We start from the raw sequence: 16003 nt of genomic DNA on the forward strand, positions 1-16003 counted from the left end.
GTGTCTGAGGCCGAATTTGAACTCAGGTACTCCTGACTCCAGGGCTGGTGCTCTATCCAGTGTGCTACCTAGCTGCCCCCCCTACAATGATTTTTAAATTAGCAAATCTGGTAAACTTTTTTCAGTCCTTATCCTTCTTGAACCCTCTACAACTCTGATAATATGGGTCACTTTTTTCCTGCTATCTTCCAGATTTTCAAGAATCTGTCCTTTGCTTGTTCTCCTGTCTGACTGACCACTCTTCTGTCTCCTCCAGGCCATCACTGGTAATTGTGTGTGTCCCTCAAAAGTGCTGTTCTGGGGGCAGCTAGATGGTGCAGTGGATAGAGCACTGGTCCTGGAGTCAGTAGGACCTGAGTTCAAATACGGCCTCAGACACTTGACACTTACTAGCTGTGTGACCCTGGGCAAGTCACTTAACCCCCATTGCCTCACTAAAAAAAAAAAAAAAGTGCTGTTCTGCTCCCTTTTCTCTTTTTCCTCTATATTATTTCACTTGGTGACATCACTCTTTTCATCCCCTATTCCAATTATTTGCAAACTCCTAATCACTTCTGATCTGGATTACTAGAATACCTTTCTGTTGAAACACAATCCCTGAAATCCTTCATGTCCCCAGGCCTCCTTCCATTCAGATGCCAAAAGATCCTCCCAAAGCACACATGCAATTTTGAAATGTGTGTATCTTAAAGTGACTTATGACTCTGCCTTATGACTACCCTCCTCAGACTCTGTGAGGTAGTAACACTGGCCTCCTGGCTATCTCTTGCTCAAGACACTTGATTTTATATTCCAGGCATTCCAATAACTCTCCTCTATGCCTAGAATTATCTATATCCTGTACTCCACATCATTGCTTTCTTACCTTCCTTCAAAAATCTCCAAATCTCAGGGCAGCTAGGTGGTACAGTGGATAGAGAACTGGCCCTGGATTCAGGAGGACCTGAGTTCAAATTTGACCTCAGACACTTAATGATTACTAGATGTGTGACCCTGGGGCAAGTCACTTAACCCCAATTGCCTCACCAAAAAAAAAAAAATCTCCAAATCACAGAGAAGGGACTAAGTTATAAGGAGCTTTAAGATACACACAGGTGATTTTATATTTAATTCTACAGGTAATAGGGTTCCCCTGGTGTGACAGAGGGAGGGGGAGTAATATGGTCAGATGGGTACTTTGGGAGGCTATTTTTGGCATCTGAGTGGAAGGAGAATTGGGATCAGGAAAGATTTCAGGGATAGTGTTTAAGCAGAAGGCTGCAGTTTATCATTGTGAACAAAATATGTTATACCACTTGGGGAGATTGGATAGATACAGTGAATTTTGCCTTGGAATTGGAGCCAAAAGACCTGAGTTCAAAGTCACAGACATATGGTTCATGTGAAGACAAGGAAGGGACTTGACATCTTCAAACCTCGTTTTCATCAGTGAAATGGGGAAAATAATATAAGTACTACTTTCTTCATGCTGTTTTTTTGGGCAAGGTACTTTGCCATGATTCAATTTTAAAATGTGATCTATTGTTATTGATCCTCAACCATGAGATGAACGGTATCAATTTTATTGTCTCCATTTTACAATTGAGAAAACTTAGATACAGAGATATTGTCTACCCTAAAGGAACATATTCTACTGAGAGGAAACAGTATATATACATATAAGTGAAAATGAAATACATTCAAAATAAATACATAGCAATTGGGTGAGAAGCTAGAGGCAGAGGACCAACAACACCAGAGGAAACTTCAAAATAAAGGTTGTACTTCCAAGAATAAAGGACATTTTTGAAGGGTTTTTTTTGTTTGTTGTTGTTATTTTTTAACAGAGTTCATAAAGAAAATTATCACTCTTTGTGGAAAATATGATTGTATACTTAGAGAATCCTAGAACAGCAGCTAACAAAACTAGATGTAATAACACCTTTAGCAAAGTTCCTGGATTAAAAAAAAAAAACCCTCACATAATATCTATGTATTACCAACAAAGTTCAGTAGTAAGAGATAAAAAGAGAAATTCCATTTAAAATAACTGCAGAAAGCAGCTAGGTGGCACAGTGGATAAATCATGGCCCTGGCTTCAGGAGTACCTGAGTTGAAATCCAGGGTCAGACACTTGACACTTACTAGCTGTGTGACCTTGGGCAAGTCACTTAACCCTCATTGCCGGGCAAAAATTAAATAAATAAACAAACAAACAAATAAATAAATAAATATGTAAATAAGTAAATCCATGAATAAGCAAATAAATAAATAAATAAATGAGTGAATGAATGGATAGATAGATAGATAGATGCAAACAATTTAAAATGGTATTAAAAATTTAATTTAAAATGGGAGTTTACCTGACAAGACTATATGAGTACAATTACAAAATACTTTTCACACAAATAAAGTCAGATATGAAGAACTGAAGAGATATAAATTGCTCTTGGGTAGGCTGAGTTGATATAATAAAAATTACAATTCAAACTAATTAACTTAATTAGTCAGTGCCATACCAATCAAATTACCCCAAACATATTTTATAGAAATAGAAAAAATCATAATAAAATTAATCTCCAAGAACAAAAGGTCAAGAACATAAAGGGAATGAATGGGAAAAAAATGTGAAGAAAGGTTACTTAGCAATACCAGATCACAAACTATTACAAAGTAGTAATCATAAAAACAATCTGGTACTGGCTAAGAAATTGAGTGCTAGATCAATAAAATAGATTAGGCATACCATAAACAGTAGTAAATGACCACAGAAGTCTAGAGCTTTACAGACCCCAAAATTAGAGATTTTAAGGCAAAAGAAAAATCACAATTTGATTTAAAAAAATGTTGTTGGGACCACTGGAAAGCAGTTTGGCAGAAACTAGGTGTAGACTGATATCACCTACCATATACCAAGATGCAGTCAAAATGTGTAGATGATTTAGACATAAAAGGTGATATTATAAGCAAATTAGGATAGCATGGAATATATTACCTGTCATACTTATGAATAAGGGAAAAACTTATGACCAAACAAAAAATATAGGAATAATATCAGATATAAAATCAATAATTTTGATTACATCAAATTTAAAAGGATTTATATAAACAAAACCAATGTGACCAAGATTTGAAGGAAAGCAGAGAAGTGGGGGGAAAATTATAGCATGCATCTCTGATAAGGGCCACATTTCTCATGAGTCAAATTTATAAGAATGTAAGTCATTCCCCAAATGACTAATGGTCAAAGGATATGAATAGTCAATTTTCAGAAGAAAGCAAAGCTATGTATAGTCATATGAAAAAATGGTTTATCAGTATCGATTGATGTTTCTGTTATTGATGTTCAGTAATTCAGTTGTATATGACTCTTTGTGGACCCCTTTGGAGTTTCCTTGGCAAAGATATTGAAGTGACTTTCATTTTTCTGTTCCAGCTCATTTTATATATAAAGAAATTGAGATGAACAGGGTTAAATGACTTGCCCAGAGTCAAACAGCTAGTAAGTGTCTAAGGTCAGAGTTAAGCTTGTGTCTTCCTGACTCTAGGCCCAGCACTATAACCACTGTATGACCTAGCTTCCATCACTACTGATTAGATAAATGCAAATTGAATGCAAATTAAATCAACTCTGAGGTACTACCTTACACCCATCAGATTGGTTAATATGACAGAAAAGAAAAATGTTGTTGGGGAAGTGGAAAAGTCAGGACACTAATGCATTGTTGGTGGAGTTGTGAACTAGTCTAACCATTCTAGAGAATAATTTGGAACTATGTCCAAAGGTTATAAAACTGTGCATACCCTTTGAAGTAGCAATATCACTATCCCTAAAGAGATTTAAAAAAAAAGTAGAAGGACCAACATGGACAAAAATATTTATAACACCTCTTTTCTGGTGGCAAAGAACTAGAAATTAAGGGTATGCTCGTCAATTGGGGAATGACTGAACAAGTTGTGGTATATTATTATGATGGAAAATTATTTTGCTATAAGAAATGATGAGCCAGATGCTCTCAGAAAAACCTGGAAATACTTACATGAACTGAGGCAAATTGAAATGAGTAGAAAGAAAAGAGCATTGTACATAGTGACAGCAATATTGTAAGATGATCGATTGTGACTAGATATTCCATATATTCCCATATATTTTCCAAAGAAAAAAATTTTTAAACTCTTTCAAAAGTCACAATTAAAGATCTTGGAGGATGTAAAGAAATTACATAATTAAAATTAAATCTACACAGCAGTATATTCATTTTTCATTTATACTTACTCATGTAAGACAGGGCGGATGACTGTACCACCATTAGCATGGATTTCATGCATTAGTGTGTAGAAATGAGGCAGTAGAGTGTATCTGATATTAAGAACATTCCTCGACATGTTTGCAAAAGCTTCATCCCAAGAAACAGGATCTTGTCTCTAAACAAGTTGAAATGTACATTATTATGATCATATCATAATGTTCTCCCTTCAACCCAAAATATTCAGTAATAGTCACAATATATATATATATATGTATATATATGTGTGTGTATATATATATATGTGTGTGTGTGTGTGTATATATATATATATATATATATATAAATGCTTCTTGAGGGCAAGCTGTTTGCCCTCAAAAAAGGTTGCATTTTTTTCCTTTAGATTACTAATGTCTAACAGCAAGCTATAGATAGGTAAGGCACTTTATCTTGTTTGTTGAGCTTACATAAATAAAGAAGAAATTAACAGATAAATCCACTGACACCGTATCATTAACAGATGCAAAAAATGAATCTCCTAAATTTTCTACCATTCCTCCAAGTCCATCTACATTGTTAGATTCAGAATATGACCAATACCACTGAGATAGTTGGCATAAAGTTTAGTTTATATTTTCAGTTTAAATGGTGGTGGTATATAACTAGAGTTCAGCCAAGAAAGAAAAAAAAAATAAGGACTCAAAGAAGTATCTATAGTGATATAGGCAGTGTCCCTACATAGGCAAAAACTTCATTTGTCTCCTCATTTTATGGGATCATAGATTTAAAGGTTATCTAGTTCAATGTGTTCATTTTGCACATAAGGAAACTGAGGGCCCATATATGTTAATTCACTTAACACAGAGGAAACAGGTAGTATTAGAGCTGCTATTGAAAACTAGGTCCTTAAAAACACTTTCCACTGTACACATTTCTTTCTCATATATTTCTTTAAAGTTTTCAAAGTTCCATGTGTTAATATGAATATATGGATCACCTGGATTTGATGGAGGTGCCAAAAGCATTTTTTTATGAAACCCTGGATTAAAAGGATTAATAGGAACCAAAATGTCCTTGAACTGAACTCCAAACTGCACCCAGATAGCTAGCAGATAAAAGACCCTACCTAGTGACTTCTTTTCCTTCAGGATAGTAAGTCCCTATCTTATGGTGACATCTGGGCATCCTTATCTTTGCCAACCCTTTTTTGGAATCCTCTATCATGATGCTTCGATATTTCCTCCATATTTGTTAAAACTGAAATTGTTAAACTGCTTTTGCTTCTGTATCATACTATTGAAACTGACAATTCCCTGTAATCAGAGGGAAAAAAAAATAATATATACCCTCAGAAATGGGGAGTCCCCTGAGTTCTCTTCTTAGGAGGGGAGTCACCACATGATTCTGTTATATATTTCTTCTTAGGACAAAATATTAAATTGATATTATGTTTTTCCTATCCATTCCCTGATCTGGTTTCTGTGAGGTATCTACTTCTGATAAGAGAGGCAGAAATAGCCTTCTCTGATCTGTGTGAACAAATTGTAAGAATTATTATTGATGTCTCGGACCTGTTTATTATCATTTAGGAGAATAGGTACGAAAACTACATTTAATATTCAACACATGATAACCCTCAGTGTTATGGGCTAGTATTCCTTACATGACTATCAACCCAATGTTCCCTGTACACTTAGTATCATCCCATTAAAAGATTCCTCTTTTATGAAGAAAAGCATCAAGATTATAGTTTTAGTAAGACCATGGAAATTATCTTGTCTAACATTTTCATATAGCTCAATGCATGGAGCACTGGTGTTGGAGTCCAGAAGACCTGAGTTAAAATCTAATATTAGACATTTAACAGGCTGTATGAGTATGAGTGTTATTTAATCTGTTTGCCTTGGTTTCTTCAACTGTTGAATGGCTATAAATTATTATAGCATCTGCCTGGGTTATTGTAAATCTCAAATGAGGTAATGTTTATAAAGCACTTAGCATGGTGTCTGGACATGCTTTAGAAATGCTACCTGTTGTTGTTGTTGTTGTTATTGTTGTTATTACAGTTATTACTTATTATTATTATTATTAATTATTATTGTTATTATGAGGAGAAGGAGGCAGAGGTAGAGGAATAAGCCTAAAGGTAGAGGAAGAGAAGGAGAAGAAGGGAGATGAGAAGTAGGAGTGGAGTTTGAGGAGGAGGAACAAAAGGAAGTGAAAGAGGAAGAGGAGTAGAGATGGAGGAGCAGGAGGAGGAGGAAGAGGATATGTAAGTAGAAGAGGAGGAAATGAGAACTCAAAGAGGTTCATTAACTTGCTGACTCTTACTCAGTAGAGGGGGAAGAAGGCTTTGGACCCACATCATGTGACTTTAAATTCTAAATTCCTTCTTCTGCACTAGCCTATTCTTTCTAACCAGAGAGCAATTAAGAAGGATTAAGAGGGAACCAAAGAATCAAAGAGTTCCTTAAATTGCTATAGATAACCCCAAAGCCTTTCAAATCATTACAAGTAATATCTAGAATTCATACATTATTTCATTTGAGACACAACAGGTCCATAATAATGTTAAAATGAGTATTTTTATTTTCATTAGATAGATGAGGAAAGAAGCCCAGAGAAATCAAGTGTCTCTGCCATGGTCACATGAGATTTTAATCCAAGGCGTTCTGACTCAACATCCAACATCTAATTCCAAATTTCATGCTGCATCCCCAAGGATGACCACATCGAACATAAGGGATGGGTAAGACATTCAAAATTATTAAAGGATGCTCTGTTATGCTTTGTTCCACAAAGTCTGGCTAAATCCCTCTGATTAAAAAAAAATAGGGTTTTCCAAATATTCTTTTTTATTAGTTTTTCTTTGGCTTTATATGCTGGTTTCAAATGACAGTTTCGTATCTTTTAAAAAGGAAGTTTGATTCTGACTGATGATGGATCTTCCTGCTTGCTGTATCCATTTGGGGAATACACATAAACAACAAAAAAATATTTTCCCTAGACTTTTTTTTCTCAATCTACACTACCAAGAGCATGTACAGGACCAAGAACCTGAAATATCTTTTCTTACAAAAACAAAACAAAAAAAAAATGATCCAGGGGAGAAATGCATAATTATTGTGATGGGGACATCTTCCCTTTCTCATTTCAGAGACAGGAGGTTTTAACCTTTCATGGTAGATTTCTACAAGGAAATGGGAATGGTGATGGAAAACAAGGATTTAAAAGAGAAGAGCATTTAAATGACTAGAATCTGAATATCTGCTATGTTTAATAACTATTTGATTCTGTAAAAATCATGGCCCCTCTCTGAACCTCTGGTTCCTAATCTGGAAAATGGCAATAATACTATTCTCATAATATACCTCACATGGTTCATTAACTTAGAATTAGGAAGGACCCTAGCATCCACTGTATCCAATTCCTCCGTTTTTCTACTATGAAAAATGAAGCTTAGAAAAATTAAGGAATCCACTCTTTATGGGCTACCCCCACCTATTGTTTTTGCTTGTTTGGTTGGTTTTCCCTAACTCTTTAGTTCCTTAGAACAAGATGCCCTCCCCAGGTTAAGGTCATCACTTTTAATCTTATCACCTGCTGCTTACTCAAACCTTGACTCATACCACCTCCCTCAGCCTTCTTGCCCTCTGATTGGAAGGCATCCTCCCAACTACACTTCTGGACTCACTCCACTCTGCTTTTGCTGCCCTGCCCGTTTTGTTGTTTTCGGACCCATGAACAAAATTCCAGGTAATGCCAGCTATCCTCCTCCTATCCCCTATCCCTCGCCTTCCTGCTTCCTTTTTGGTGCTTTCCTCCCCCATTCAATTGTAAACTTCTTGAGGACAGGGATTATCTTTCTTTTATTAATCGTATCCCTGGTGATTAGCCCAGTGCCTGGCATATAGTAAGGACTTAATAAATGTTTATTAGATTTATTGGATTGGAAAGTGACTTGCTAAGGGTCAGAGTCAATGCTAGGTGTGAGACTTGAATCCAGTGGGTCTATTAGCTACACCAAGGGTAAACAGTAGGGTAGCATAGTAACTATAGTGCTAGCACTAGTGTCTGAAAAACTTAGGTTCAAATTCCATCTCTGATTCTCAGTAGCTGTGTGATTATGGGAACATCACAATCTCTGGATAGTTTCCTTATCTGTAAAACAGGGATAATAAAAATGCCTGTAGTACCTGTTCTGAAGAGTTGCAACAATAAAACGAGAAGGATCAGGATAAGGAGAGAAAGTGGACCTGTCATTTCAATGTTTAAGTAACTTTCAAGAAAGGACACTCCCTCTACAAATGCTAGTCTTCATCTTGGCTGGAATTTATAGTCATAAGAGGAAAAGGTTAAATTACTTGGCCGGGGTCTCACAAATAGTATGTAAAAAGGTAAATTATTCTGATATAAAATATTGTTATTATTATCATTATTATTATACATATACTGTGAATAAGCTTGCCTCATTCCAAATCACTTTGCAATAGTATTATGTGTGGACTATAACTAAACCTTTTTTGGGGGTAATGTCATGAGGTTTTCTATATTGCCATTCATCCAATCACCCATTTATGGGATTAACTCTGCTATTCATTTGGCATTAAGTGTTCTTGATGAAAGCCATTTTCCCTAAAGAGGGATTTTTACAGACCCAATTAAGGAAGCTGGATGGAATTAAGTATTGAGAATATCTGAGTCAGGGAAACATGAATGCACTGACTACATACCCGAGTAAAGGCAATGTTGTGGTTTCTAGAAAATGGATAAAATGATCCAAGTTGCATCCACCTGGTACAGAGCTCATATTCTGAATTGTTGAAAAAGCCACAGATGTCAGCGCCAGTCTGGAACACATCACCATTTTAGATTCAATTTCAATTCATTTTATTAAAAAAAAACTATTCTAAAGTAAGACCATGAGTAAAATAATGATGCTTACATATGATATCCCAAAGAGGCTAAACTCCATCATACCTAAAGCAGAGAGAAAAATCACTTTAATAAGTGACAGATTCCATTTCTTATTATCATTCTACTTTTCATGCTATTATCAGTACAACAACTGTAACAATAACATTTGTAGTAGTTTTAGTAGTGGTGGTAGTAGTAGCAGCAGCATCACTAGCAGCAGTGGTGTGGTGACAGTGGTAGTAGTAGTGGTGGGGGTGGTGGTAATGGTGGTGGTGATAGTAGTAGTAGTAGTAGTAGTAGTAGTAGTAGTAGTAGTAGAAGAAGAAGAAGAAGAAGAAGAAGAAGAAGAAGAAGAAGAAGAAGAGTAGAAGAAGAAGAGTAGTAGAAGAAGAAGAAGAAGAAGAAGAGTAGAAGAAGAAGAGTAGTAGAAGAAGAAGAAGAAGAAGAGTAGAAGAAGAGTAGTAGAAGAAGAAGAAGAAGAAGAAGAAGAGTAGAAGAAGAAGAGTAGTAGAAGAAGAAGAAGAAGAGTAGAAGAAGAAGAGTAGTAGAAGAAGAAGAAGAGTAGAAGAAGAAGAGTAGTAGAAGAAGAGTAGTAGAAGAAGAAGAAGAGTAGTAGAAGAAGAAGAGTAGAAGAAGAAGAGTAGAAGAAGAAGAAGAGTAGTAGAAGAAGAAGAGTAGTAGAAGAAGAAGAGTAGAAGAAGAAGAAGAGTAGTAGAAGTAGAAGTAGTAGTAGTAGAAGAAGAAGAGTAGTAGTAGTAGTAGTAGTAGAAGAAGAAGAATAGTAGAAGAGGTAGCAACAGCAGCAGCAGCAGCTTTTGGGATATTGTATTGTTCCATGTTAGCTTTACAAAATCCCTGTGAGCATATTTGTGTAACTAAACAAATGCTTTATGATTCGTTATTATTTCTCACTTTCTGAGGAAACAGTGGTTAGAAGAGCTACTAGTTAGTGTTAGAAATGAAATGCAACACCTTGTCTTCCTGACTATGTCCAACCCTCCATATAAATATGCCTACTGTCATTATTTAAATTCTATTAAATATATAAATCAATCAACACATTATTTATTCCATTGAATAGTATATTTTTGCCTTATCACATTTAAATGTCTGTGAAAGTAGTATCTATTTTGTGAGAGTTTAAAAATGAAAAACAAAAATAGTTGGGTTCTATGTAACATGATAAGATATTGGGACATATTTCAGCTTTATATACATCTCAGAGGAAAAAATGAAGACTTATTTTAGAAGTTGTACTCTGAAAATGAAGAGGATTTTCTGCATTGATTTAAATATAGAACTCACATTTGTGGAAACAGTTCTTGCTACTATGTGGATGACTTTATTAGGAGCAATGATCATTTCATTAAAATTGAATGAATCTAATTTTGCAGATCCCTTGTTCAAGAATTCTTTAAGTATTGCCTCCATCCTTCTATCCATGAATAGGAAAGATTAATGAAATTCACTTTAAAACAGTAAGAGTTGACTTCCAACACAATTCCTTTTGTACTTAACTACTGAAACATACAACTAAAACATTTTTAATATATTATACTAAACAAAAAAGTTGGTTAGCCAGCCAAATATGTCAGAATTCCTATAAGGATGACTGCAAAACCTTATTGATTTGACCCAACTTATTCAAAAGTCTTTGAAAAATTAAGGAGGCAATTGCTGAAGTTTACCAATATATTCTGACAAAATAAAAAAGAAAATTAGAGGGAGGGCATAGAGGGAGAAAGACAGAAAAACAGAGACCAAGAGACAGAGACTGAAATAAAGAGAGCAAAAGAGACAGTAAGAGACACAGAGCTGCTGTGAAGAAAATGGTAGTAATTATAGAAAAGTCTGTTTAAATGACAAATAAGAATAAGTATATTTCATAGGCATAAGTTGTACCATTTCTATATTTTGATTTGAACAATTCCACAAATAAAAAATAATGTATATCTATTCGCATATCTTTGGGCTATTTCTGACACTACAAAGAAGGGTGTCATTTTTAGCTTTTTATCTCTGGATCCTGACCCTTAATTTATACTTAATAAATGCTTACTGACTGAGTGCTTTGAATCCCACTTCTTCTGCTTCCTTCCAGTAGGACCTCGGGTAAGTCATTTAAATTCTGTAGATCTCAGTTTCCTCATCAGTGAATGGAGTGGTAGGGGAAGGACTAGATTCCTCTTACAATATATTTCATCTCCATACTTATAATACTATGAGTAATTGTTCAACCAATGATTAACAATATATTATTTGCCGTTAATTTAGTTACTCGACAAATCTAAATAAAATAAATTATCACTTCTTAAATATTTTATGATTCAGCTTTCCTTACATAGACAGGCTTAGTAAAGTTTCTTATGTAGCACAATATTAAAAAAGAATTTTTTCTTTTTTTATATTTTGTTATATTTCATCATGAATAATGATATCATAGGAAGAAAACTCAAGCTATCTATTGCTCTGTCTAGCCTAAGGAGTTACTGGATAGTAATTCTAATGCCAGGATTCCAGCATGACGCTGACCTTGACTTGTTTCTTGACTAATAAATGCAATGCTATTGTCAATCCAACACCTTATAGATGACCAATATAGGCAAACTTAAAATGTGGTTAGAATAAACCTGGCTGACAGATGTGTAATGGCTTATTACTGGGACACCGACAAAGGCAGATGCTATGTTCTTCCAGGAAGGAAGCTTCCCTGGATATTCTTTTCAAGAATAAAGTAATGGACTGAATAGAATGGTATTCTAATTTCCAATCACATTTCTGATTTTTCTCTAATTTAGAGTCCTATAAACTTTCCCTTCCATGTAGCTGAAGTCTTGCTACCTAGCACCACAATGACATATTTGTACATTATGAAGTTTTGTACATTGTAAGACTTTAAAATAACTACTTATGGCTCTAATTTACCATAGCAAAATGTGTGAAAACAATTTGTACCTGTCAGTACAATAATTATTAACAAATTTTACATTTTCATATAGGAACTGCGTGTATTGAAACTTCACCTAAAGAGGATAAAAATATTTTTTGTTCATGGAGATTCCTTCAAAAAAAACAACTCCATTTCATTATAAATACCCTAACCTATAGTTAGCAAAACTTCTTTATTAATTCTTCCCTTCCTTCTCCTTTCTTCTTCCTTCCTTCCTTCCCTCTTTTCTTCCTTCCTTGTTTTCTTCCTGCCTGCCTTCTTGCCTTCCTCAGTTTCTCTCTTCTTTCTCTTTCTTCCTCCTTCCTTCTTTTCTCTCTCCCTTCATTTACCTCCAGATAAAATCACAGATCTTTGAAGTACTGAAATTTGTAGTACACAGATTGATAGGGGAATGTTCTAAACGTGTAATCTTAATTTCATTAATGCATTTGAAAAAGTCTCTAATGTTACCTTTAAAAACAAAATAAGAAAATTTAACCACGATAATCCAAAATTAAATGATTTATGATAATAGCTACATACCAATGATGGATTTGTCCAAATTGTCCCAGTTTGCATAGTTGTCACCAAGCCAATGTCCTCCCCATCGACCACCAGTGGGGAATGTGGAACGAGAGATAACGATTCCTCGTTTTCCTGTTGTTTTTTGCAAGGCACTAATGTAGTAAAAGGAATTAAAAAGTTAAAGAAATTAAATATATGTTTAAAACATTAGAAACACTTAATTTGTCATTCAAATTATGAAAAAAGTAGCCTAGCAAAAAATTTTTTAAAGTAGGTATAATCATATTATTATATTGTGGGATATTACCCAGTTTTAATCATGAGAACTAAATGACTGACAGTATTCACTTTAGTTACTTGTAGTTTTATAGATATTTATACATATTAATGTTACCATATCTGCTTAATTAGGATGTAGGGAAATGATTTATCCATTTTTTCTCAGAAAAAAAAAACATGGTTTTGAATTAAGAAATGGTAAAAGCCAAATAATTAATAGAGTATTCAAGTTAGAAAGCAATATCTCATAAACATAATTTGACTGTAGCTTATTAGATTGAAAACTATTGATTACTAATGTAGAAGTGTTTTTAGAATAAGGGATTTCTGTGAAAAAAATCTTTCATATTGTGTCATATATTATAATACAAGATCATTAAATCAAAGGTAAAAATTAATGCAAAATTAAAATAATAATTAAAAATTAGGAAAACACTTCATGAAAATGCAAGATCTTCAAATCTAACTTCTAGTGCTTCTAAAAGGTAGGAAATATATTTAAAAAGATGGTGGCTTTAATTATCTCCATGACCTTGAAAGACTTTATGAAAACAAATGTTATTCAATGTGGAAGTCTAAAGAACTAAGGAAAACATGTAGTGTGTTGCCAAAGGAAAGAGACAGAGTGGGAGAGAGACAGAAAGACAGAGACAGAGAGACAGAAAAAGACAGAGAGGCAGAGAGGCAGAGAGAATAGTAATGCAGTTAAGTATGAGAGAATTGATATGCAATACACACATCCAAGTAAAATATATGTAGTAGCGAGAAATTTAAAGGGAAGTCTCTAGCACCTTGGTTAGTCCTGCTATGAAAGATGATGTGTATCTATGTTTCTTCATCAGTAGAATGGAAATAAGAATAGCACCTACTTTCCAGAGTTGTGAAGATCAACTGAGAGAAATGTAATGTACTTAACATGGTTATTAATATGGCGTAACAGCTATATTAATGTCAGCTACTATTATTATTAAGTGCCAGGAAGAAAGTTCCTATAAATTAGAATTTTGTCCATTGTGTCCAGTATCTGGTCTGGGTTTTATCTGGGTATCTCTAATAGAAAAATGTGGTAGTTTTTCTCTACATAATCACCCTGACAGAGAGATGTACAACAAATATTCCTAATAATTTCTGAATGTCAATCATCTATTTATCTGATTTCTCCTACAGTGTGGTAATAATATTAATGATGCTACAGCTAATGATAGTTATTATTATCATCGTTGTTATTTTTTACCATTTTAAAGCTTACAAAGTACTTTACAAATATTGCATTTTATCCTCATACAAACCTTACTTGTCCTCATTATCTCATTTTATAGATGGGGAAACTGAAGATGAAAGAAGTTTTATGTCACTGTCCAGGGGTCAAAAAGTTAGAAAGTATCTGAGGCTAGATTTGAACTCATGTTTTTCTAGACCATTTTCAGCACTCTATCAAATAAACTTCCTAGCTGCCACAAATATTATAGTGGGGGTAAAATGGTAGAAATGACATCATATTACCTAAGTTCAAATGATTCCTCTGCAAACTCACAACTTGTATAAACTTAGGAAAATACTGAGACTCCCATCTTTTAATTGTCTTCATCTATATAAAGTTTCAAATTCAGAAAGAGTACATTCTCCTGGATTATTATGAGCAATGAAAGTATTTTAAGAGAATAAAACATCAAATAGTTTTATACAAAGATTAATAGTGAAAAATGACTTACTCATAAGTTGGTTTTATCTGGGACCATCCATATAAGTTGTGGACGTCATAGTGTAGTACTGAGGTTCCATCACTCAGGATCTGTTCAGCTTCCATGCAAATTGTTCTGAAATGCAATCCCTCTCCTCTTTTTGTTAGAGCTAAGGATGAAAAAAATCAGTATCAAACCTTAGAATTATTCTATTTCATCTATTATTATTTATTAACAAAATTTTTGTCAAAATTCCACACCATGCTTTTAAATAGTTAATGTATTCCAATTTTTTAACCTTGTGAAGGAATACTTTATATGTCCTAACTAGGGCCAACAGATAGTTCAATAAGTTAAACTAACACTATTATTCAAAAATACTCAAAAATTGTGCTTGAATGAACTGCAGTACAAAAAAAACATTAATTGGTTTAAAAATTAATTAAATGTAGTGGTACAAACCCATTCTGGTAATAAAATCATTAAATATTCATATTTAGGTAGAAAGTATTTATTAAAGAGACTCCTCAATTTTTTCACTTAATAACTAGGAATTAGAGGAACAGGCAGATATCACAACCTGGGTTAGTGCTCTTTGGTCTAAAAGTGAAAAATGCTTTGTATCTTGGCTAGCCCGACTCAATGAAATTTACCACAGGTCATTGGTGCCCAACTCTACCCTTATGGGATTCAAAGGATGTAAGAAATGAAAAAAGAAGTATGAAGAAGCTTCTGCCTAGTAGGGAAGACCTGAGAACTGCTTTTTCCCTTGCCAATATGAGTAACAGACTTTCACATGCTGATCCTCTGTCTTTAATTTAATCCTGATAAAAACAAAGTTACATTGTTTCATCAAAAAAGTGTCTAACTAAAGCTTTGAAATATCTACAGGTAAATATGGATGCTCTTAAAAGTTATTTCTTGCCAAGAAAATGTTTATAGTCAGTAATGAAGTGTGTGTCTATGTACATGTGTGTACATGTGTATAAGAATACATGTATACATGCATTCATGGCTATAATATTCACCCCTAAAAAAGGGAAGAAGGAAGGATAGAGAAAGAGGAAGGAAGGAAGGAAAGAGAGAAAGAAAGAAAAAGAAAGAGAGAGAAACAATGAAAGAGAAATGAAGAAAGAGGAAAAGAAAGAAAATTGAAAATGTAAGAAAATAATATTCTTATGGGGAAATGACAGTTTTCTTTAAATATTTGGTTGCTTGTCATATGGAAGAATGGCTTACACTTGTTCTGCTTGACTCTAGAGGACAAAATGGTAGTGATAAGTGGAAGTTATGAAGAATTAGAGTTCATATAGAGAAAACATTTTTTTAAATGAAGGGTATTTGAGCATGAAAATATGTTTTCCTTTCTCTTGAGATCTAGTGGAAGATGCTGGATGAACATTTGTCAAAGATGTTTGTCCAGACAAGGGTAGAAATATATGATC

At 34.1% G+C, this 16003-nt stretch overlaps 1 protein-coding gene across 1 annotated transcript in view; it reads right to left on the bottom strand.

Annotated features, from left to right (window-relative positions):
* Positions 1–16003, bottom strand: part of SI (sucrase-isomaltase) — an 88386-nt gene that overhangs the window by 6533 nt on the left and 65850 nt on the right. The window contains exons 36-40 of the mRNA XM_043995734.1: positions 14589–14727; positions 12616–12749; positions 9172–9206; positions 8960–9076; positions 4256–4404 (exon numbers count right to left, since the gene is read on the bottom strand). Coding sequence (XP_043851669.1) covers positions 4256–4404; positions 8960–9076; positions 9172–9206; positions 12616–12749; positions 14589–14727 — 574 coding nt within the window. The remainder of the gene's footprint in view (positions 1–4255; positions 4405–8959; positions 9077–9171; positions 9207–12615; positions 12750–14588; positions 14728–16003) is intronic.

Source organism: Dromiciops gliroides, chromosome 3 (genome assembly GCF_019393635.1).
Source record: "Dromiciops gliroides isolate mDroGli1 chromosome 3, mDroGli1.pri, whole genome shotgun sequence".
Taxonomy (NCBI): Eukaryota; Metazoa; Chordata; class Mammalia; order Microbiotheria; family Microbiotheriidae; genus Dromiciops; species Dromiciops gliroides.